Raw genomic sequence first — 23173 nt, 5'->3', positions numbered from 1 at the left:
AGAATATTCAACAACAAGTTTCACCAAAAGGACTTGGACGTGTGCCCCATTTCCCCCCTGCTGTTTATGATCAAATCTGAGATAGTTTGCATTAAATAATAATGCACAACCTAAATTCTTATTATTTTGAATGAATGCTGTGTTTTCAGCTGATCTGTGTGGAACAATCGGGACGCACTTGAAACATTACAATGAAACATTACATTAGATATTACGTGCTCACTCAGCAAGTTAACTCAATGTAAAAAGAAAAAGTCAAAATCCTATTTCTTCTGACATGCTGGGCAAACACACTGCAAGCAAAAAAACAAGGCAGTGGATCTACTTTAAACACTGGGTATTCAGGTGGTGTCCAACTTCCACTGGACGTTTTTGACCCTTAACCAAACGTCCTAAAATTTAAACTGGTAAAATTTACTAAAAAAAAAAAAACTAACTGTGGTTTTGGGTCACAACTGCAAAAACACAAAATTTTGCCAAGTATTTTTGGTCTAGTTTCTAGTCCATCTTACCACACTACAAGTTAGAACGACTAACTTAAAAGTAACTTTTTAGCAAGATATAGAGGCTTGTTTTAGGTAAATAATTCCTTAATATTGATTTTTTTAAAAAGTTGTAGTTCTATTAGCAGAAAAATTTACTAATAGCATGGGAATAATGTCTTGTTATAAGTTAAATAATCTGCCAATGAAACTAATACTTTTTCATTAATATTAAACATTTTTTACTTAAAATAAGCCTCTATATCTTGTTAAAAGTCACATGCAAGTCTGTTTTGTCTCATTTCAAGTTTGCTAAGATATTTGCACTAGAAACTAGATCAAAAATGCTTGGTAGGATTTTGTATTTCTACAGTGGATGGTACAAGGGCAAACATTTTTAAAAAGTTAAATAGAAGGCTTCTTTACACATTTAAACAGTACATAATAGAGGTATACAAGTACACAAAAACCATGGTTTGGTACATGCTTCTGTTTTAAAGTCACAATTCGGTTTTCGCTTCAAATGGGAGAGAAATTTGATTTGTGCACCGCTACAATGCTAGATAAGAAGCCTCACCAAAGAGGGAGCACAAATTTGGCCAATTTCTCCTGACAGACCTGGTGCAGTTGAGTTCTAATGTTGTTTATTTTGTTAAGCGTAAAAATGATAAGAACTATGCATTACTACTTTTTAAAGTAACTTTATAGCTGTGACTGTGTGGCAAACACAAATATTGCTCTTAAACATTAACACAACATTAATTGGAATTTATCATAACAATAAATCTAAATTCTTATAAGATGTTTGTTATGATAAATGATAAAACAATAAATGCTCATCTTTAAATCCGAGGCGTGCAAGTTTCTTGATTTTTCCTCCAAATGCCGGAATCTCTGTCTCTGTTTACAGCAACAAGCAAGCTGTAATCTGACTTTTTTTGTGTTGCTATTTAGAAATTACTTCTTCCTGAAACGGTAGAACTTGACATCTTACAAGCTTCAGCCAGCATCTTCACAAAATCTTTTAATTGGGGGTTGAAAGGTACATTTAGCGCATTTAAACACATTTGGCTCTGGTATAATTGTTTGAACAGAATTCCCTTATACTAATTCCTAATATTTTGGCTGAGATGCTATCTATAAATACATTAACAGATGTTCTTCCAGTTTAACTGAGAAGTTGTTAATCTCTCAGAAACTAACAAACCATGTCAGCATCATCTGGGCTTCCTGTTCAAAGGCAAAGTAATGTAGGTGAAATAGTGTTTAAAGTCGGTCCTTTAGGGCCCATGTAATTCACATTTTAGATTTTTTCCTGGTTTTACCCACCTAAATCAAATTAATGAGTCATTACCAGGTTACTGTGGAGTTTAATGACATTCTAACAAGCTAACTAGGCCATCTGAATTAACTGTGTTGAAGGAGGACATCAGCCCTTCTGGAAGGGAGTCGGACATCGCTGCCCTAGTTTATGTCAACGTCTGAATTTAAAAGGGGAAAAAAATACTCCCTCTTGTTATTCTGGCATTTTGCAAACAGAAATAGTTGTTGTAATCCTAATTTACCTAAAAACAATCAACATTTAGTCTGAATAAAGTCAACAAAGTGGAATTTTTCTGGACAGGAGTGGCAATTGGAGGCATATGGTAATGAGAGGACCAGACTGTGATGATCAAATACAGTTACACTTTCACAGGACAATCAGTGTCTTTTTACTCATAAACTTGATCATTTGCGAGGCTTAATGTCTATGGATGGGTGACAGGTGATTTACACTCACTGGCCACTTTATTAGGTACAACTGTCCAACTGCCTCCAATGTTGAATCAGTCAATCAGATGGCAGCAACTCGATGCATTTTGGCATGTAGACATGGCCAAGACGACCTGCTGCAGTTCAAACTGAGCATCAGAACGGGGAAGAAACGTGATTTAAGTGACTTTGAATGTGACGTGGTTGTTGGTGCTGGTCTGAGTATTTCAGAAACTGCTGATCTACTGGGATTTTCACGCACAACCATCTCCAGGGTTTACAGAGAATGCTCCGAAGAAGAGAAAATATCCAGTGAGCGACAGTTATTTGGGGCAAATGCCTTGTTGATGCCAGAGGTCAGAGGAGAATGGCCAGACTGGTTCGAGCTGATAGAACGGCAACAGTAACTCAAATTGTTACAACCGAGGTCTGCAGAAGAGCATCTCTGAACACACAACACGTTGGACCTTAAGGTGGATGGGCTACACCGGGTGCCAGTCCTGGCAGCTAAGATCAGGAAACTGAGGCTACAATTCGCACAGACTCACTAAAACTGAACAATAGAAAATTAGAAAACGTTGCCGGGTCTGATGAGTCTCAATTTCAGCTGCGACATTCGGACGGTCGGGCCAGAATTTGGCATCAACAACATGAAAGCATGGATCCATCCTGCCTCGTATCAACGGTTCAGGCTGGTGGGGGATATTTTCCCTGGCACATTTTGGGCCCATTAGTACCAACTTAGCAGCCTACCTGAGTATTGTTGCTGACCATGTCCATCCCTTCATGATCACAATGAACCCATCCTCTCATGGCTATTTCCAGCAGGATAACGCGCCATGTCATAAAGCGTAAGTCATCTGAGACTGGTTTTTTGAACGATGAGTTCACAGAACTCGAATGGCCTCCACAGACACCAGATCTCAATCCAGTAGAAAACCTTTAGGATGAGGTGGAACCAGAGATTCACATCATGGATGTGCAGCTGAGAAATCTGCAGCAACTGCATGATGCTATCATGTCAATCTGGACCAGACTTTCTGAGGAATGTTTCCAGTACCTTGATGAATCTATGCCATGAAAGATTAAGGCAGTTCTGAAGGCAAAAGGGGGTCCAACCCGGTACTAGCAAGGTGTACCTAATAAAGTGACCGGTGAGTGTATTTCCAGACATTTTGTCAGGCTAACAGACAGCGATTGGTGATTTATTCATGTAGGCGCTGTGTGTAGGACACAGCTTTTTGTTCTAGACAATCAGTGTAAGGCTGCAAAATCATTGTGTGCAATATTCTTACAGCAAAGTGCTGTTTCGAGTGCAATAACTGTTGGCTAATACATCCCAAGTGTTATGAACTTGCATTTTACATGCTAATGCAATATTTAGCCAGCTGAACAGTCTTCCAGCAGCAGATGCTCACACCAGACACAAATTACATTGTCTAAAAATGCTAAAATGTCACAGTGTGTACAAAGCACATATGAGTCAAAAATAATAGAAGAAAACAGACAAATCGCAATATTTACAGTGTCTCATATTGTGTCTCGATAATCCAAAACATACAAAAAATATATGCTAACCTGCATTTTGACACATTGTAAAAAACGCTGAAGTTTTGGTTGCTGTAGGAAATGACTGAGGTGAGTTCAATGTATAATGAAATCAATTAAATTGAGTTTATTTAAATATTTTGTGGTTTTAATCAGCTGCATTTTAATATGAACAGAAGAAAAAAAAAAATTGAACATTGATTGGCTCAGCCAAAGCTTCTATGGTCAATAAATTCTCCCAATCACCCATCCCTAATTATGTCTAAATGATGAAATAAGCATTTAATAAAAAATTTACTTAGGTTTAAGACTCAGTAATTCATTAGAGATAAATTATTGATAAACAGGATGTATAAAATATGAATTATGTATTACATGAAGTAATGTAGATCAACCTGAAAATCTAGTTTTAATGTGTCTTTTTGGCTGAGGTCCTTTAACCAAGCCTAATGCAAAAAACAAAATGTTTGTTTTTCATTGAACGGCAAATAGTTTCCCGCTAATATAACCAATTTTGGCACAGCAGAATAACACCTTAATTTCCCATGCACTAATCTATTACACAAACCAAAAAGAACAAAAATCAGGTAAACATCCTGCTCCTTTAAGCCTCATCATGCCAGACATTTTATCATCAAGTCACTATAAATGGCTTTGCAAACAGTTGCAGAAAGCCGTATCCATATTGAGCCGTCTGTACCAACACTCCAGGTCTTACTAGCTGTTAAAAAAAAGCACAGGTTCCTCCTGCCAATCCAGGGCGTTTTAGGTGGGGAAACGCTTGTGGGTGGTGGTGGCGGTGATGCTTTCCATGCCCTTTGAAATACTGAGTCATTACGCCTGCTGGGAATCCAAAATGCCACTATAATGCCACATCGTCTTGATGATTAATACAGTACATCCACAAAAATCTAATGTGATGCACTGGGCTTTTAAGCGTTGAGAATAAAAAACCTTGGAAGTGCTAAAATGCAGTTAGTGAGACGGAGACGGGAGGAAAAGGCCGTGGAATACTTACATAATGGGTTCCTGACATCCTGCTGCTTGCCACTGGCTGAACTAGAGCAAATCCAGCCAATAATCGTTCACTAAAGTGCTAAGGCCACAGGTTGCATGTACCGGCTAATTACCAACGCTGTAACCAGCCAAAGCCATTATACTGATGGTGCTGCTCCAACAAGGCTTAGGTCAGAGCAGGGGATGAGTAGCTAATTAGCTTCTGTTTGATGCAAGATCTGGCTGCTATGAGGCTACACATTAAGCCTGGGAGCGTGGGAGCATCCTCCCTAGCCTGCTTATCTCAAAGGGTATTTTTACTCTCACTACAACTTGCAAGGAGAGCCAGGGAGGCAATCCGAGTTAATACACTGTGGCAGACATGCTGATTTGCCTTGTTGGTGTAATCAATCAGCATTTAATCAAGCTGGTAATCACACTTGGCAAAAACAAACTTGGTCCATGGAAGTTCAATAAGGAACACACCACTGGTACACGATCTCCCTTCACTGATGCAATCACATCAGGAGTCAGGATTATCAGTTTTAATTCACAGTGGGTGGTCATGGGTAAAAATATATATTTATACATATTTTGACATAGAAAATATCTTGTGCCCTCTTAGCAGCAACTGTTAATTGATAAGTTTCTCTTCAATTCTTCAAACTTTGATTGCTCTGAACCTTGCCAACTGCAGCTAAGACAGACTATCAGGTGGAGAAACATCCTTAAAAAGGAAATATTGTTTATTGCCATTTTATAGCACAATTGTGCTGTATATATCAAAAACAATTAAAGAAAAATGTGACTTTGCATCAGACGCTCTGAAATTCAAATCTGACTCTTTAAGAACTGAAGATTTATAAAATACTTATTTTAAACGGTTAGAACAATTTTATTCTAATGTTCTGGTGAACTGCCAGGTAGACACTCCCCTCTGCTGCACCTTTCTGCAGCTTCTCTGCTCGTTAGTGATGAGAACCAAGTGGACTCAATCTCCTAGCAATCAGAGAGTGCAGGTACTTTTGGTGTGACTGGCCCGTCACTCCTGTTTTGAAAAAGTGCCACAGCATGAGAACAGTGCTGGTAGCACATGTAAATTCAGAACTGTGCAAAAGTTTTCTACAAACTGTGAAGGACGGCCGGTAAGCCTCACAATGCTGTTGCTCATTTCCTGAATCTCATTGGAGCAGCACATGGACTCTGATTGATTGTTGTACTGAACAGTTTTAATATTATTGAAATCAAGCGAGCAACTTTAAAAAAATAAAAAATAAAAAATACACTTGGTGTTTATTGTTTGTGGTAGAAAGTGAAAAAGAATAGAATTTTGACTAAAAATATAAATAAATATGCAAATGTATTTATTGGTGTTGAATTTTACTATAAAATATTTGCTATTTATTATACTTTTGGAATAATTACCGTATTTTCCGCACTATAAGGCGCACCACATTATAAGGCGCACCTTCAATGAATGTCCTATTTTAAAACTTTTTTCATATACAAGGCGCACCGCATTATAAGGCGCATAGAATAGACGCTACAGTAGAGGCTGGGGTTACGTTATGCATCCATTAGATGGAGCTGCGCTAAAGGGAATGTCGACAAAATAGTCAGATAGGTCAGTCAAACTTTATTAATAGATTACAAACCAGCGTTCTGAAAACTCCGTTCATTCCCAAAATGAACAGCTGTTGCTTCCTCCACTTCCGCACCATTGATTGTTCATGTTAAATTCTCTCTGCTGCTCTATGGGCTCTTTGCACCTCAGCTTCCGCGTTCGGGGAAAAGCGGCTCAATCTTTTCCAATCTATTGAAAAAGGCTCTTTACACTTGGTATTTGCAGGGCTTGTCCAAGGTAACAGTTAATGATGAACATCGATCCGAAGCCCCGACAATAAGCTGGAGAAAGGTTTAAAGATGTTCGCCTTGTTATACACAGATACGAAGGTGAGTTTTACTTTCTTTAAACTTTGTGGCTAACATTAGCTTTAGCTTATGCTAGACATTTTTCTTGTAAAAATGTGCTATTTAAGTATCTAAACATTCATTAACGGACAATGTTTTTACCTTATGTTCAAGTATATTACATGCGTTTATTGTCGTTAGTGTCAGAGACCAAGTAACGGGGATTTTACGGTTCAGGCTTTTTGCTTCTGAAGCACAGCAAGCCCATAGCTTAACAGTAGAGCAGCTCTGGTGTCGGAGTTCTAGTTCAGCTGACTGTTCAGGTTCAAAGTTGTCGCTTTTAGAAAAATATGGCCGTGTACCTTAAGGTCTCCGTGTTATTTCGCTTTATTAGTTTCGCATGCTTCTTGTGAAGCAGGACGGTGTTTACAGCAGTGTGTACAGGTGGATCAGTAGCTCGGCTGTCTGGCTCTGGTCTGCTCTCTGGTTCCCATAAACTCTCTTTCAGGCTGAATACAGAAGTGAGTCCATGGAAATAACACAGGAGGCTCCTTTACCTTCTTCTTTAGGCTGAAGAAGTTGATCCTGAGTGAAGTGAAGGCTGTAAACTTTGCTGTGCTGCGTTAGCTTTAACTGGTAGCGACGAATATTTACAAGCCACTGTCTTCTTAATTCAAGATCGTTTGGAAATCCATGAAAACTTAAAAGCCCATTATATTAGGAAGACAGCAATGTTCATAGTATTGTTTTATTTGCGTCTGAAATAAGACTTTGTCTTTTCTAGCTGTCATGGTAACTCAAAGCGAAAAAAGAGAGCCGCATTTGCGCATGCGGTTGTGACGTCAGCGCGGCAGGTGCAAAGAGCCCATTCCCCTGTTCTACTGTGTGACTGATCGCCTTGAGCTTAAACTCTGCGTTGTAAGCGTGTCTCTTAATAGGAGCCATTTTGGGGTCTTTACACAAAACCCAGCGTGCACCGCTGGCTGCATCGGCGGCTGCTTTCCCGTTTCTTCTTCTACGGGGAAAATGAAGTCGGCGTCTGCTTTCCCCGTTTCTTCTTCCACGGGGGAAAATGAAGTTGGCGGCTTCTTACCGTAGTTGCGAGACCTGTTGTGGCTCAATATTGGTCCATATATAAGGCGCACCGGATTATAAGGCGCACTGTCGGCTTTTGAGAAAATTGAAGGTTTTTAGGTGCGCCTTATAGTGCAGAAAATACGGTAATTTAAAGGGGTGGAAATCTGTTTGATTATTTCACAATGTATTTATCTTGTTAATTTCAGAATGTAACAGATGTGTTTCTGTTTCTTTTGAGGTTTTTCACCTACGTGGCTGAAAGGCTAAATCACTATGGTAACCATCATATAAAAATAAAGATGGATCAGCTAAATTGAAATCCAGTTAAACGTTTTATCGTAGAGACTATCCTTTCAAGTGGGGAATCGCACAGTCAAGCAAACCTGACAAAACTTGACATATAATAAAATGAATTTTCTTACAGTTTGAATTGTAAACATTAAATTATGTTCATGTTTTTGGTTTAAGAGCTCTAGCCAGAGAGATGTGGCTACATTTTGTACAGAACATATTTCTTTTGTGCATGACCTGTAGCACTGTACTATAAACTCTGCCCGTTTTTCCTGAAAAAATAAAATAAAATAACCATCAGAAAAATCACTCAAAGTGTATAAGAGCCGCGTAAGAATGGAGTTGACTGGATTTCATGCAGTCAAAAACATCCCTGGATAATTCCTGCCTGCCGTATCAATGAATTATTTCTATTAGTTCATTCAACTGGAAGTCAAGGCCTGCTTTGTAAGCTTCAATTTGATTGGTCAGTATGAGAAAATCTTATGAATGACTTCCCAAGATGTAATGCACATTTTCATTTCAGGAAAGCACCAAGACCAAGTGAACAGAATAACAGAACCTGCTACTCAGCTAGAACTGCTGCTCATTATTAAACATTTAAAATGTTCCATACATACTTGCAACACGATTAAAACCAACTAAATTAGGTTCTTTCATTTGATGAACAGGTTATAGTGTTCTGTTCATGGACATGACTGATGTGATATTTTACCTATTTTATTCATATTTCAGGTCATAAACAGAATGTAATTTTAATGAATAATTCTCATCTTTACATATTTGAAGAGTCTGAGACCTTGGGTTAGTCTAAGGTCATAATGTCAGAATAAAATACTGCAGCAATACTATTTTTATAATAGAGTCCGCATCAGTTCATGGTTATTTATACCTGTCATTAATAACAAAAGACTCTTTTTCACATTTTTTACTGAATGATGTTTCAATTCATGAATTATTCAAGATTTGGTTGAATATATATAAAATATTTCCTCATGTTTAAAGTGCTTTTTTAATAATGCAAGTTATAATACAACTTTGCATTAAAAGTGTCACTGTTTACCAAATAATGCGCAGTCGGCCATTATAATTGACTTTTAATACAAGTTTTAGTACAACTTTGCAGTAATAGTCATTATTTACCAAATAATGCAAAGTTTGTAATGCTTATGACTGTCATGTCAGTCTTATGCACAGCCTTTAAATAAAGTGTTACCGTTGTTTATTTCAGTGGAGAATTGTACAAATAACTGTTTCTCAAACATATTCATGTCGCTTGCAGATACAAAAACCGGAAAATGGAAGCGAACTAGTAGAAACAAAATACCAACATTGCTGTCCAAGCACATTACTGCATAAAACAAAGTTATGTTGAAATAGTTCAACCCAGCCTGGTGTCCTGAAGAACAAAATGACCCAATTTTCATTATGTGGCTGCATTAATGAGAGCTAATTTCGACACTTTGGATGAATTACAGGGAGCTTTTAGCCGACGTGGCCATTGAAGCTTTACCTCCTAATCAAGCTGACTGTCCCATCTGCACGAAAAAAGATTGATCACCTGATCCCTGTGAGCCTGCTTTGATAAAACTTCTGTTTTCCTCAACATCACATGATTCCTGTGAATCTTTCCTTTTGAAATATGTAACCTCATTCAAAGGGAAGGAAGCCTGCATGACCTTAGGCCGCCCCTTGCACGAGCCTGACCTCTGGTGCATTTCAAGTTTTGATACTATTTGAGTCTGTAGCTAAACCATTATTTTAAAATGTTTGCTTTTTAAAACCATAAAATATGGTTTTGGCTCGTCTTCTATTATAATATTTTTAAAAGGCTTAAAATTCTGTGCATAATTTAACAAAGATTCTCACTGCATAATTAAAAACCTATAAAAACATGTACAGAAAAAAAGGGAGGGTTTATAATAGCGTTGGATGTTATAAAAGAAATTGCAATATTCTGCTGAAAATTGATATCTGGACATTAATTATGAATAACTCACACTTTCAGACATTTATTTTTTTTAAATCACTATGACTCCGAGTTTAGCATCAATATATTCAACAGATTTGAGCATAATAAACGGTTAGCATCCATGTAACTGACTAAATATATTCTTGATATGCAGAGAGCTTGAAAAATAATCACCCAAGCTCTTTGCAATTACAATTACTAATACAACCCAACATATTGTGGAGCTTGGGTGTAATAACCCAGCAATAATAAGCTATTCTTATTTGAATGTTTGTCTGAACAGGTGCTTAGTTAAATATTAATTTTTGAATTATGTAATTGTCTAAAGAAGCTTTTTTCTAATACTGCAGAATGTAGAGGCAAGAAAAGCAAAAATGAGAATTGCTTTCTTAGCATTAGAACCAATGTTTATGCAAAAATAATTAACTTTGCATGCATGTTTACTCAGCATCTTTAAGATTTATTTTTAGTATTAGTTGACATAGCAGCAGATTGTTAGTTGCAATGATTTCTGGAGAAATAAAACTGATATTTTCAAGTAAATGATGCCAGGAACCAAGTTATACTTAAAGGACATTATTTTTTGCACGTAATTGTTAGCTTTAGCTGAAAACAATCAATAATTTCTAATAAGGTAGGAACTGACCCATGGAATATTAGCAATAATCTTTTCTTTAAATGTGACAAAATCATTTAATAGTATCTTATTTATTTTTTACTTTTTTGCATTGTTAATCCACCAGCAACTTTCTCACTCACGCACACTCACTCTTTACTAAGCTGCACTGCAACAACTCAGGACAGTTTCAGAGAAGTTGAACTGAAGGTGAGAAAAAGATTTTGACAGATATTCTTTGAGATGTGCCCTCATTTCTTAAGCATCCTTCAAAAACAAGTGTACTAAAGCGCTCATTTAGGAAGAATCATGTCAAGTAGGTCTGCGAGGCATTCACGTATGAACGCAAATTAAAAAGGAGCGGTCTGCAAATCTGAAAAATGCTTAAAACTATCCAAGGTGACACACCGCACATATCAGTGGGAATGTGCACAGTACTTCCATTTCCCCTTTTGTGCAGTGCAATGCTCCAGTTCCATCAGTCACATCACACAGACTCCCGCGTCCCCATAATCCTCCCCACGGTCATTCATCACAGTGCCACTCAAACGCTGACTCGGGTCCCTGGAGTGTCATGCTAATATGCTCTCTCCATGTGTGTGTGCTTATTCATGTTCGCATGTACTTCAGCTACACCATTTATTTCCTGAATTTAAGCTCAACTGTGGCCGTGCATGCCTGTTTTACTTTCCTCCAAAACAGATATGGAGATATGAAGAAATGCTGTAGAATTCAAAGAGAGTAAAGACGGAAGAAGTTAATAGACGGAAGAGTGGAGAAACTCAGCAGCAACAGGCAGAGGGCAAAGAGGATGACAGTCCCTTCTAGTAGCCTCTCTGTCAACATGATTATATTTGAACATGGTTTGCGGTGAAAGATGTGTCACACAACATGTAAGATTGTTGCTAAGGGGGAGTTAAATGGAGCCTCAATAGGCTACATGGGAAGACAAATACAGAATAAAGATAGATTTGCACTAACACTCTGGAAATGTCTACATGAAAATCCCATGCTCTCCTGACAGACGGAGCCTTGTGGAGTTGCTACGGCTCACTGCAGTAAGGATCAGCCGCAGGGCAGGCATCCATCTGAAGGCGTGAATTGATCATCACTACAGCCAACGTCTGATTCACAATTGTTGTTTTTCCAATTAGCTTCTCTGAATTGAACAAATCTCAAGATAAAACATAAAGTCATCAATCCAGTAGTAATTGACTCAGACCCAGAGGCTTTAATGATTTGAATTTGACACGGTTGAGGCACAATAATGCCACTGATCCACTTCGTCAATGGCAACAAGAGTCCACTCCACAAAACAAAGAGCAAACCAGAGGAAGGCTTCATTAGGCTGCTTACATGTGGATCAACTGCTACATGTTTCACTGTTGCATATTGCTGGGTTTCAGACACATGACCCGGATGACGTGCAAAATTCAGATGGGGGTCAGGAAGTGGATTTCTCCGGTTCAAAACAGAGCAAAATGGATCACAGCAAGTACACTAATGCCTTAAATGGGCCGGAACAGACAAGGCATCTCGAAATAATATGCGTATATTTAGGATATGACCCATATCGTCTCGGTAAATAAGACCTATGAAGTCTTAAGGATTTACCCGGCATCCAGGCGATCGACATAACTAGCTGCTAAACGATGAGCCAGATGAAAACTTCAAAGATTTGCAAGCATACAAGCATTCATTTTCAGGTTGGGTCAAATTTAGAGTCAAAAGAAGCATTAAATGGCTGCCAACTTGTTTCTGTCCAGGTGAGTAGTGAGTTGTGCTTTTTTAAATAATTAGTCTACAATAACAATGCTGTCGCTATCGCTAACAACAAGCTAACCCATGTTATTTATATGTGCTTGGATCTACTTGTAAATAATCAATTTAGTTTCTGTAAACCCAAATTTATGCTGGAGTTGGATGTTAATGTTGAGTCATTCTGCATTTCTAGAATGTAGGTCAAACATCCGCAGTGATCTACAGAAACCCCATTAAAACACGGTTTGACCAAGCTAGGGTGCAAAAATAATATATCTCACCTTACATATGAATGATAGTCTTTCTAAGCAGCTGTCCAATAAAATATGTGAAAATATAATTTAAACAATGCGACTGTTAGAAAGTGGTTGCTGCAAACTCTGGCGTTGTTAGTTTCTGCACCTCTGGTTTTTAGCTGTAGATTGTTGATCCACTTTTTGCGTCTTTTTTCTGTAATTTTTTAAAAATCATCTCCACTGTGACCAACTGCCTTCAAAACACGAAAAATAACGTTAATCTTTCTCTCTATTAGAACAGTTGGCACAACCATACAGGACACAGACTTTAGGCATTTTGATGCTGGATCAAGAGAAGTAAACAAGCTGCATTTACGTCCTGACAATGCAGTCATTTACTGCATTGCGTGACGTCAGTACTACGTCATCTGCAACCCAGCAATAAAGGCTCAATAAAGTCTGGCCAACTCGATTATATGTGAGTCTACAGCCATAAGCTTGCAGCTTAAAAAAGGTTAATGAATGTGTGCATAGAGACAGAGGTTTGGCCATATGACTGTATCACTTACGCCCCCACGGACTCTAAATCATCGATGGATGGATGCATGCACGCACAGAAGCTGCGACTTACTGTATGGATAATAGAGAGTCCCTGCTGTTTCCGTTGTTGATGTCTGCTGTGGTAGCAGCACTGAGTCATTTACTCACTTTGTGTTGAGCTGCTGCTTTCAGAATAATGCCTGCTCGTCTAAAAACTAAATATTTCTGCAGAAGAGAAAAATCCTAAAATATATATCATATGGTTGCTTTACTTAGGGAAGCATTCAGATTTGATACCTAAAAAGTTGCAACCTCTCTTTAGATTTATCAAAAATAATTAGCTTTTTTTATTGGCTTTAGTGGCCTTTATTTGATAGTTAATTGACAGGAAAGTGGGTAATGAGAGAAGGGGAGAACATGCAGCAAAGGTCGCCAGGCTGGGAATTGAACCTGCGACAGCTGCGTCAAGGACTAAGGCCTCCATACGTGGGTTGTGCTTAACCCCTGCGCCACCACAGCACAACCCAATAAATAATTAGCTTTTGTGAAAAGGTTAAATCAGTATTCTTCAATCTGCAGCTTGTTAGGGGATGTAAGCATGTTGTAAAGCTCAGTGTTCCTGCTTGCAGAGTTAGTTCATGTTTTTAATCTGAAAAATCCAGACTTGCATCTCTAAAGTTTTTTCTGTATTTTAAAGCATTCTAGGCATCCGAAACAAAATATTTAACCTTAAACCTGCTTGAATTGTAGTAACATCTTATTCAGAGGCTCCACAAATTTTGTAGAATCTGGACCAACTTGGATGATGAGTGTTTCAAACTGTAAAGTAATAAGATATAATTTTTTTTGAAAATGAATAGAGAACTGTAAACTAATTGCAACTTCTTTTGGAAACTTTATCTTGATCAAAAAAATTGGGGGGCATTTTCGACCCCGTTACATAGTTGTGGTCAGAATTAATAATTATTTTTTAGTTTTCTTGTTGCAATTCATTACATCAATAAAACATAAAACTCCAACTTGAACAGTTTTTTATTTTATTTGTCATTTCCCTGGAAACATCACAAACATCACATTTTGTGTGATTTTATTATGGGGTCTAATAATTCTGACTTTAACTTTAAAAGCACAGCTCAACCAAACGGGTCATAAAAAGAAAGGCCCATTGGATTTATTAATGCCCATTTTATATACAGGTTAGTCCAAATTCAAAACACTGATTGGTAAAATATTAAAGGTAAGATGTGATAAAGCAACATAAAGCTAAATGGTTTCAAATTATTATTAATCGATGTGAAAATTAGTGCATTTATCAAACATTATTACACTTTTACTATGAAAAATGGAAGAAGGATTTAAAAAAATATTTAAAACAATCAAATCTTTTTCATTGCCTTATGTTTTTCCGTCATTTTTTAACCAATATGTTAAAAAATGACTAATATTGGCCGCTATCGATGTTAGTGACTATATACGATGCATTACTAATATAAAGAACTTTGTTTTGCCCTATTTTTAAGTACAAAAATTGCATCTATTTTATATTCTGTCCTTAATGCAATCACTTGATTTTGTGCCTTCACTTCGCTATTAACTTGAAATAATGATAATAATAATAACTATAGCCATCAAAACCTGCCCCTAAGAACTAGAATGTATATTTCAGAAGCAAATCATTCCCAGATTCAACATTATTCAGGCTTGCCACAGATATTCCCACTTCAATCTGCATGTAAATGCTTTTTAAGAAAGGTCATCCTGCAAACCAGTGGTACATTAAAATACTATAGATTATACTATAACACTCATACTACCATTGGAAGCAGACCTCTAAAAATAGCCTTGCACAATCCAACTATGTTGCCCTGCTGCTACATCAAACAGCATTCATAGCCTTTAGTGTGAAAACAGAAGCAGCCCAATAATGAAAAAACTGACATTTTCATGCTTGAATATTCACAATATTGCAAATAAATTAAAATCCCACGGTTAATAAGGTACATTTTAACCATGGGTTGTGCTTTATGTGTGATGTGTGCAAGAAGAGATATAGTTCTATATCACATAATAAAATTAAACATTTATCAAGTCATCAAGTCACAAAGATGTATTAGCAGCAGAATAAATGCATTCCAGCAGTATAAAACTGTGCAGCTTTTTTTTTAAAAGAGAAGTGAGAATGTCTGTAATTACATGCATATATTTCACAAAGCTTGTCTTTATTGCTGCACAAATTCCAGAAGTTATTTTTATTAAGTTGATGGGAACAAATGAGGCATCAAAAGTTTTAATATTTTCCTCTGCAGCATACTAATCTTCAATTCCATGAACAGCTCAACTAATCACTGCTGGACTCCATTAACCCTCAGTCTGAGGGAGTTTAAGTGTGCAACAAGTGGATGTGAAGCACCAAACCAAGCTGGTGCCAGAAACTTGCTCATTTCGCTCTGGCATAAAACAAGGCTTTAATTTTACCCACAACAAAAACCAGAGAGAGCAGAAATCACAATGTGCACAGCAAATAATTTGTTTTCTCCTGCAAACAATCAAGCTTTGAGAAAAACACCATTTGTTTGCTTCAATTTAAAAACTGAAATAAATTCCTTCACTGCAGAAATGAAAGTGTCGTGATGTTTTGAAGGAATTCACAATAGAAATAGTCCAGCAGAAAACTCTAATTTTACTCCAATGATTAAATTACTTCAGATTTGTTGCTGTTCTCCATTTGCCAAAGAGGAAAAAAACACTATTATTTCTAGGGTGAGGACAACAACAAGACAGCAGCACAGAGTGCATTAGCAGAACAAAGCTTAGCAAGCAGCATGTGAAGCAAAACATGAGAAAAACAGTTAGTAAACTCCCAGCTGTGCACTGTGGGAGGAAAAGTACAGCTATCAGCATACATCAAAACTTTTTATTTGCACTAAAAACTGGTCATGCACCTTCCAGAGGAGGGAAACTTTGGACAAAGTCCAGCAGAGGAAAAAGAAAATGGGCATCACTCACAGTTTTGAAGTCACCATGGCTGCAGTCCTGGCCTTGGTATCTGCAGTAGAGCATCATCTCCTCGAGGTCATGGCCGACCCGATCCATGAACTCCTTCATGTTGAACGCCTTGGCCTTGTAGGCAGTGAAGTTGGTCCTTTCCTGCAGAAAAGCGAGCACATCCGGCTCCGCCAGGTGTGGCTGCGGGATGGCCAGGTCCACGTCCAGCAGCGCCAGCAGCTCTCCAGCGTGGTACAGGTCGTTGCTGGTCAGGTGGCTGAAGCGGTAGATGTTGAGGTTACAAATGGTGACGGCGGGGAAAACCAGACTGCTCGACACCACGGCGTCCAAACTGGTCAGGTGAGGGTAGGAGAGGAAGTACGCGAGCCTCTCTGCGCTCTCCAGAGCGAACAGTCCCAGGCAGGCCAGCAAGGCTGCAGCCCAGAGCAAGCGGCGAACGCCGGTATGACCATATGGGAAGATGAAGCGCAGGCCGTGTAGCGTGCTGGAACCGGCGAAGGCCTGCCAGGAGGTGGGGCGCAAACTGGAGCTCTCGTGGCTCCCCTGACTGCCACAACCCTCCTTTAGATCCATGTTTAGCCCTCCTCCTGGTCAGCCAGGGAGCCTCTGTGGGATCACACCTGCACAGAGAGACAAAGCATTAGTAGCTATACTGTAAAAGGTAGATATTCAAGGCAAATGCAAACAGAAAACTGACATAGCAGCAAATTTAAAAACAAAATGACAAACAAGGAGTGAATAAAGCGAAAAGCTGAGACTTTAGGAAGTACCACAGAGAATCAGCGAATGAGGAGAAAGATGCTCCCTCAGGATATCCCTCTCCTCTCCACTTCCACTCTTATTCACTCCCCTGAACTGAGAGTTACTGTGGCTGCCAGCCCGCCTGTGGCTTCCACTATACCCCCAAACATCCACTCAATACACACACCCAATTCCCAACATGCCTCTCCTCCTTTTTCATCCTCCATTGCCCCCCGCGGCTGCTCGATTTCATTGACAAAAATAGCAGAGTTAAGTCCTGTGTGACACTCTGAGGAGGAGGTGAGAGTCACTTCAGCCGCGAGCAAATAAAAGCAGCCCCTGTGTATACAAAGTACCGGCTCATCTCCATTCAGAAACACTATGCATGCAAACACGCGTCAAGGCTTCTCATGTTCTCCCGTGCCCTCAACTAATGACAAGCCAAAGCACCTCTCTCTCGTTCAGCCTAGCGAGGAGACATCCAGCTGGCGTGAGTGTGTGTGAGTGAGCCTGACAGCGCACGTGAGTGCGTGTGTGTGTGTGGGGAAGACAGAGGGAGAGCCGTTGATGATCAGAGCCGCCGGTTAGTCTCGCTTGTCGATCCAAACTCCTCCTGTTTTCCTCTGGCCACAGACATCCGCTTTACCTCCTCTTCCCTGCTCATCTGTGGCGGCGGCGAACAACAGCCGAGCCGGGAGAGACGCACACACCAACACACATGCTTTACACTGAGCCAGAGCAGCGAGAGAGAGGGGAGAGGGGAGAGACAGGAGGGAAGCCAACACTCTCCTCACCTGATCTCCCCAAAGCAAAGTCTCTTATTGAATATGTTTCTCTCCTCCCCCGCTCGCATTTGTCTCCGTCTTTTTCATATTTCCGCTGCTAGCCGCCACAAAAAAGGAAAATAAAAACGGAGTGACGGACGAGTGGAAAACGGGAGACAATCAGCTGGAGAGACACATTCAGGAGAGGGGAACAGTGGTGGAGTGGGGTAGGTTGGGAGGAGTGCGTGTCATGGGTGGTGAAGCAGAAGTGGAGATGGAGGAGTAAAGGCAGGGAGATCTAGGTTGAGGACAAAAATAAGACAGGAAACTAAAAAAAAAAGGGCAAGCAGGGAAATGTGGTCACAAGGACGTCACCCAAAGGTATTCAGACCCACAAGCAGAGGTGAGGGACACCGATGTAAGCGCAATAATGGGAACACACAACGTACTTGAGCCCAGATTTCTACACTGAATTTATATTTCTTAGACTATTTATAAGAAAGAAAACGAAAAGCAACCCAAGTGAAGTGATACGAGGAGACTTGAGGAGGAAATGGTAAGAAATAACAGAAGAGCGTGAGAGTGTTAAATGGTGGTAAACAAGAAACAAAGCTGCAACACTAAAGGTAAACAACGTAACCATTACAAATGGTTACGTTGTAATGGTTGTGGGGGGGAACGTCTAGATGTAGGCAATAAAAACAAAAAACATTGCATTAATTATGAGCTCAATTTGATAGACTCAATAGTAATTAGAAAAAGTACAATACTTAGGAATATGTATGCAAATCCCAAACAGTCAATTACCGCCTGAGGGCTGGAGCCCATTGATAGACGCACAGTTTCCTTTGCTGCTGCTTGTTTTCATGCTTAACAGAGCAGTAAACAGAAACAGTTTGCCGCTCTGTTAATACTTTCCTTTTTAAGTTGGTAAAGGAACTTTTAAAATGTGGAAAAACAAGAGAACATGTCATTCAGTAAGGTAGATGATTTCCAATCTTCATCAGTTAACAAAAATTTAAGAAATGGTTTTACTTTGCATTAGTTTCCAAAAGGTTTCACTCTGGAGCCTTTGGTCAAATCAAGACACTGAGGACAAAATGCTACAAAATATAGATAAGATGATGGATCTCAGACGATGCGGGACAATTTTACTTTTGAAGGCAAGGTAATTTTATTTATACAGCAACAAGACACTTCAAAGTGCAATTAGAAGGAAATACAAACAAAACAACAAAACCAAAAGAAAAACAAAACGGTAAAAGTATTAAACTACATATTGGTTCCCAATATTTAATAAGAATAGGAAATCCATAATTTATAAACTAGTAGGTCTATAACCTAGTAGTTTATAAACTAGTAGGGGTTTCTCTGGATTCTGGTTCTGGTAAAACTAGATGTTGGTTCCAGTTGTTCTGGGTTGAGTTCTACATTTATACAAGGCTAAATGTTGGTTCTTGTTTTGGGTTGTTAAGTAGATGCTAAGTTTGTTCTACATTTGATTTTTTTTTTTGTAATAAAACTAATAAAAAACAACTGTTGAGATTTAGGTGCCATTTGTGAGCTGTTGAATATCTTGGTGACATTTGATAAGAGTCAACTGAATCATTTTAAAGGTATCCCAACAGAAATAATCTACAGTACAACATGTATTTTGATGCACCATGATGTAATTATGGAGGCAGAAAAACAACGGAGCAGAACAGAGGAAAAAGAGAAAATCCATCAGAGTGGTGGAACAACACAACTCCAGTGTTCAATAAGTCTGTAATCAAATTGGTGTGTGGTTCCAGGGCAGACATCTTGCCAGTATCTGCACTTTCACAAACCCGATTTATCAAATATTAAAATTCAATTAAGTCTCACACAGCCTTTTTTTCTCCACTTTGCATTTTTGATCTTTGTCTAGAATTGAGAAAGTGGAAAACAATGCTTTTTTTTCATTTCATGACAGATTCAAAGATAAATAACCAAATAACTATATTTTCACTTTTGAATTTCAATCCCATCCATCGATTGCTTACAACTGCTTATTCAAGAGCAATTAAAAATTGCATATGTCTCAAATACAAAAAAATAGCAAGTTTTCCATCAAATCCATTGTTGCAAATGCTTAAATTCTGACTGACAATGACCTATTATCTTGTTAGCAATTGGAGTTTATCATAGTTTGGTTGCATCTTTTTCTCTATATGGTTCTCTGAAAAGTGATGGGACTGGGATGGGGATATTCTCATGACCAAATATCCAAAAAATAATGTTTTTAAGTAATTTGTAGCAACTTTATCTAGTAAGAGCACCACAAACATGTTTTTTTTTTAACTTTTGATTTTATTCTTGTTGAAAGAAAGCCCACTTCCCTGGATGACAAGCAAAGGTTGATATATATACATACATCTTGCAATGTCCGTCCAAGAAACAGATGCTTTATAGTCCTATAGTACTCGTCCTCTGTCTTTGCATCAAAATATGAGGGATCTGACATTATGCATACTGATGCATCAGCAATAAAGTGCAACAATGAGAAAAAGCTGCAAACTTTGCAAAACACAGAATCTGTGTGGCTGCCAAATTAGGCCATTATATATTTAGGAAAGTAAATTTGTCACCAACACTGGACAAAATAAAAGGAGATATTAAAGAAACAATCTGAAATACAAATTACAAGGCAGACAGAATGCCTACAACAAAAAACTAATTATACTAAACACATTTTTGTTTTATTGTTATTGCTATGTTAGCAGTCAGAATACAAATACACTACTGTATGTGCCAGTAGATGGTTGGTTCAACATCATAACTATGCAAAATAGAGGAATTAAACTCCTTAACACACATTACAATAACCTTAACTAAACCTCACTATTCCTTTATGTTTATCAAGTTACATTCATGTCAATTTAAACTACACAACATCTGATTATTACATCTAAATCCCAGATACACATAATCACTTTATTAAGCAGTCAGCAGCTTTCATAAAGTCGGGAAATGAGCTTTACCTTTAAACTGCGTTCTGAATTTAAATACAATTTTTGCCAAATCCCTGCATGCTTTTAGCTCATTTTCTTCAATTACTGAGCGATTACTATATATCCATAATTAGGCGATTAAAACGTAATGAGGAGTCCAAATGAAACAGTGCGTTATAAAATTATGTCTTAATACCTTTAGGACGTTCTCTAAAAGTTTCGACAGTTTAATTAAAGCTGTAAAGTTTGATGAAATGCAGCACATGAAAGGTGGCTACAGAGAAAGAGTCCGGGTGGTAAATTAATGAAGAATCACATAAAATTAAACATTGAGGGAACAGCAGCTTGTTGTGTAGGTTTAAATTATTTTAGTTTTAAAAATAAAAGAATTGCTGTACGTTTTTGTAGTCTATTGAAGTTATCCAATTATTAATGTTCTACACCGGCTGGGTTAATTAACTCACCTGTTGCTGTGGAATTTGCTTAGCCAAAACTCCGCCTTTGAAACCTCTTTCCCATCTTTTTCCTGACAAATGGAGGCTAAAGTTTATCGAAGAAACTCTCCAAAACACTATTAACTACTTTACTTTAAGCACTTGCGTAAACAAACACTCGCCGTCACTTTAACTGGCGAAAACAACGACACGATGCTAACCATATGCTAACAGGTGTTAGGGTGACTCTTTTGAGTATTGCGCATGCGCAAGACGGAAAAAATGGAAACGTTTTTTAGTTTGTTGGCGGTTTAAATCTTTTTCTTTAGTTTTCAACTGCAGTTTGGATCCAATAATAGCTGTTAGAGATAATTTAGTTGAATTGTTAATTAAATAAATTAAGTTGGTTTCACCTTAGTTCGTCTCCTGTCCACACTCCAGTTCAGTAGGTGGCGGTAGTGCACCTTCATAACTGGGTCAGCCACCATAAAACCTAAGAAGAAGAAGAAAGACAACAATGGCGGTTGGGATCATTAGGAAATCTAGACAAATATCCAATTGGACTTTCTCTCGATGTTTTTCTTCATGCTTGAAATTATTTGGGAATTACCCTTTCATAACTGTTGCTGTTTGTTCGTAAAATTAGCTAAGATTAAACCGAAATTACAAACATCTCGTCCAAGACTTAAAGAAGCAAAAGAAACTGTTCCATAGACTGTTTTTTAGGCTGGACTGGTGTTTATTACAAGAAATCCCAAAAAATAAATTGAGTAAAAATCCGTTGTGATCCAAATTGGTGCAATGAGAGTTGTTTTGAAAATCAGAGGGAAATCCTGTTTCTTCAATTTTCTAGATGTTAAATGCAGAACAGATATTTTTAAAAGTTCACCTTAGATGAAAAACCAACCCACATTATCTGAAAGAATTCCCCAGATTCATATGTTCAAAAAAGCACTTTGCTCTCAGAAAGCAGGCTTACTTCAGCTTCCTAGAAGAGTAGGAATGATTTTCTCTTAATAGTCTTTCCTCCCTCGAGAGTTCAGCTCCCCCTTTTTCTTCAAAAAATGTCTTACTTGTTGACATTGATTCTGACTTTTTTAAAAATAGTTAGATAGATTATTACTCTGTAATTGGATTAGTATCTCAAAATATATGGCACTGAATTGAATTAATTTGGACTGAACTTGGGTTAACCTAAGTTTTGTGAGTTTTTCAGACTTTGCATTATATAAATAAACTGGATAAATATTAATTTAAGTGACAAGCACAATCAATAATATCAATATTTACTATGGATCGTAGAAAAAAAAAAGTCTTTAAATAAATAGGAGGAAACTATGAATGCTGCTCGTCACATGCTGATTTTAAAAGCTGTGTTAGAGGGTTGTTGGTTTTTTTTACATCACTTTGAATTTTCATCTGGGTTCAGCCAGTTGCAGGAACACCAAAGCCCTCATTAAAAGTAAAGAAAGTTTAAAGATAATCTGTGCTTCTGCATCCAACACACACTCTTTCACACATTGTCTGTCGATCACACAGTCTTTTTCCCAAATCAAATTTGCTGTGCTCCCAGACAGCTGCAGGGTTTGCAGGTTTCTTTGCAGCTTAATTAAGCAAATCTTGCTTTTTTCCCCCTCTGCGGTAATGAGCGTAGTTTTACAGAGATTAAACAATCTCCTGGGTTCAAAGTTAAGCCTAATGCTTTAGTAATATTATCTGCTTTCATCTATCCAAATAACTTTCCATCCATAGGATTAATAGATCCAGATTTGTGTTCTTTTTTGTTTCCCTTTTTAATTTGGAAGTTAATAACACTTTAATGCAACACTGAAATACAGAAATACACTTCTTTATTGACATTTAGAGAACGCAATCACTCACCCCCTTTAGAGTTCATTCATTCATTTTAAATCCTGTTATAGGAAAGCAGTCATAATGTAATCCATATTTTAAGGCTTCACATAATAATGACCTCATAATTACAACGTGAAAGCAGCTTATATACATTTTTGAGACCGTGACGGCCGGTTAATTGTTTTTCAATTAAGGTCTTCGATTGTGGGAGGCGCTTATG

At 38.0% G+C, this 23173-nt stretch overlaps 1 protein-coding gene across 2 annotated transcripts in view; it reads right to left on the bottom strand.

Moving 5' to 3' along the window:
- asic2 (acid-sensing (proton-gated) ion channel 2) overlaps positions 1-21326 on the bottom strand; it is a 402948-nt gene extending 381622 nt beyond the window's left edge. The window contains exons 1-2 of one of the 2 annotated variants that reach the window (XM_028041889.1): positions 21130-21326; positions 16189-16808 (exon numbers count right to left, since the gene is read on the bottom strand). In XM_028041889.1, coding sequence (XP_027897690.1) covers positions 16189-16761 — 573 coding nt within the window. In that variant the 5' untranslated portion in view covers positions 16762-16808; positions 21130-21326. Of the gene's footprint in view, positions 1-16188; positions 16809-17379; positions 17771-21129 lie in introns of those variants that run through there. The other variant, XM_028041888.1, reaches the window with a different exon arrangement.
- Positions 21327-23173: the final 1847 nt, after the last annotated feature.

This window comes from Xiphophorus couchianus, chromosome 16 (genome assembly GCF_001444195.1).
Source record: "Xiphophorus couchianus chromosome 16, X_couchianus-1.0, whole genome shotgun sequence".
NCBI classification, from domain to species: domain Eukaryota; kingdom Metazoa; phylum Chordata; class Actinopteri; order Cyprinodontiformes; family Poeciliidae; genus Xiphophorus; species Xiphophorus couchianus.
The sequence above is the reverse complement of the archived record's forward strand: the minus strand, read 5'-3'. Positions and strand labels throughout refer to the sequence as shown.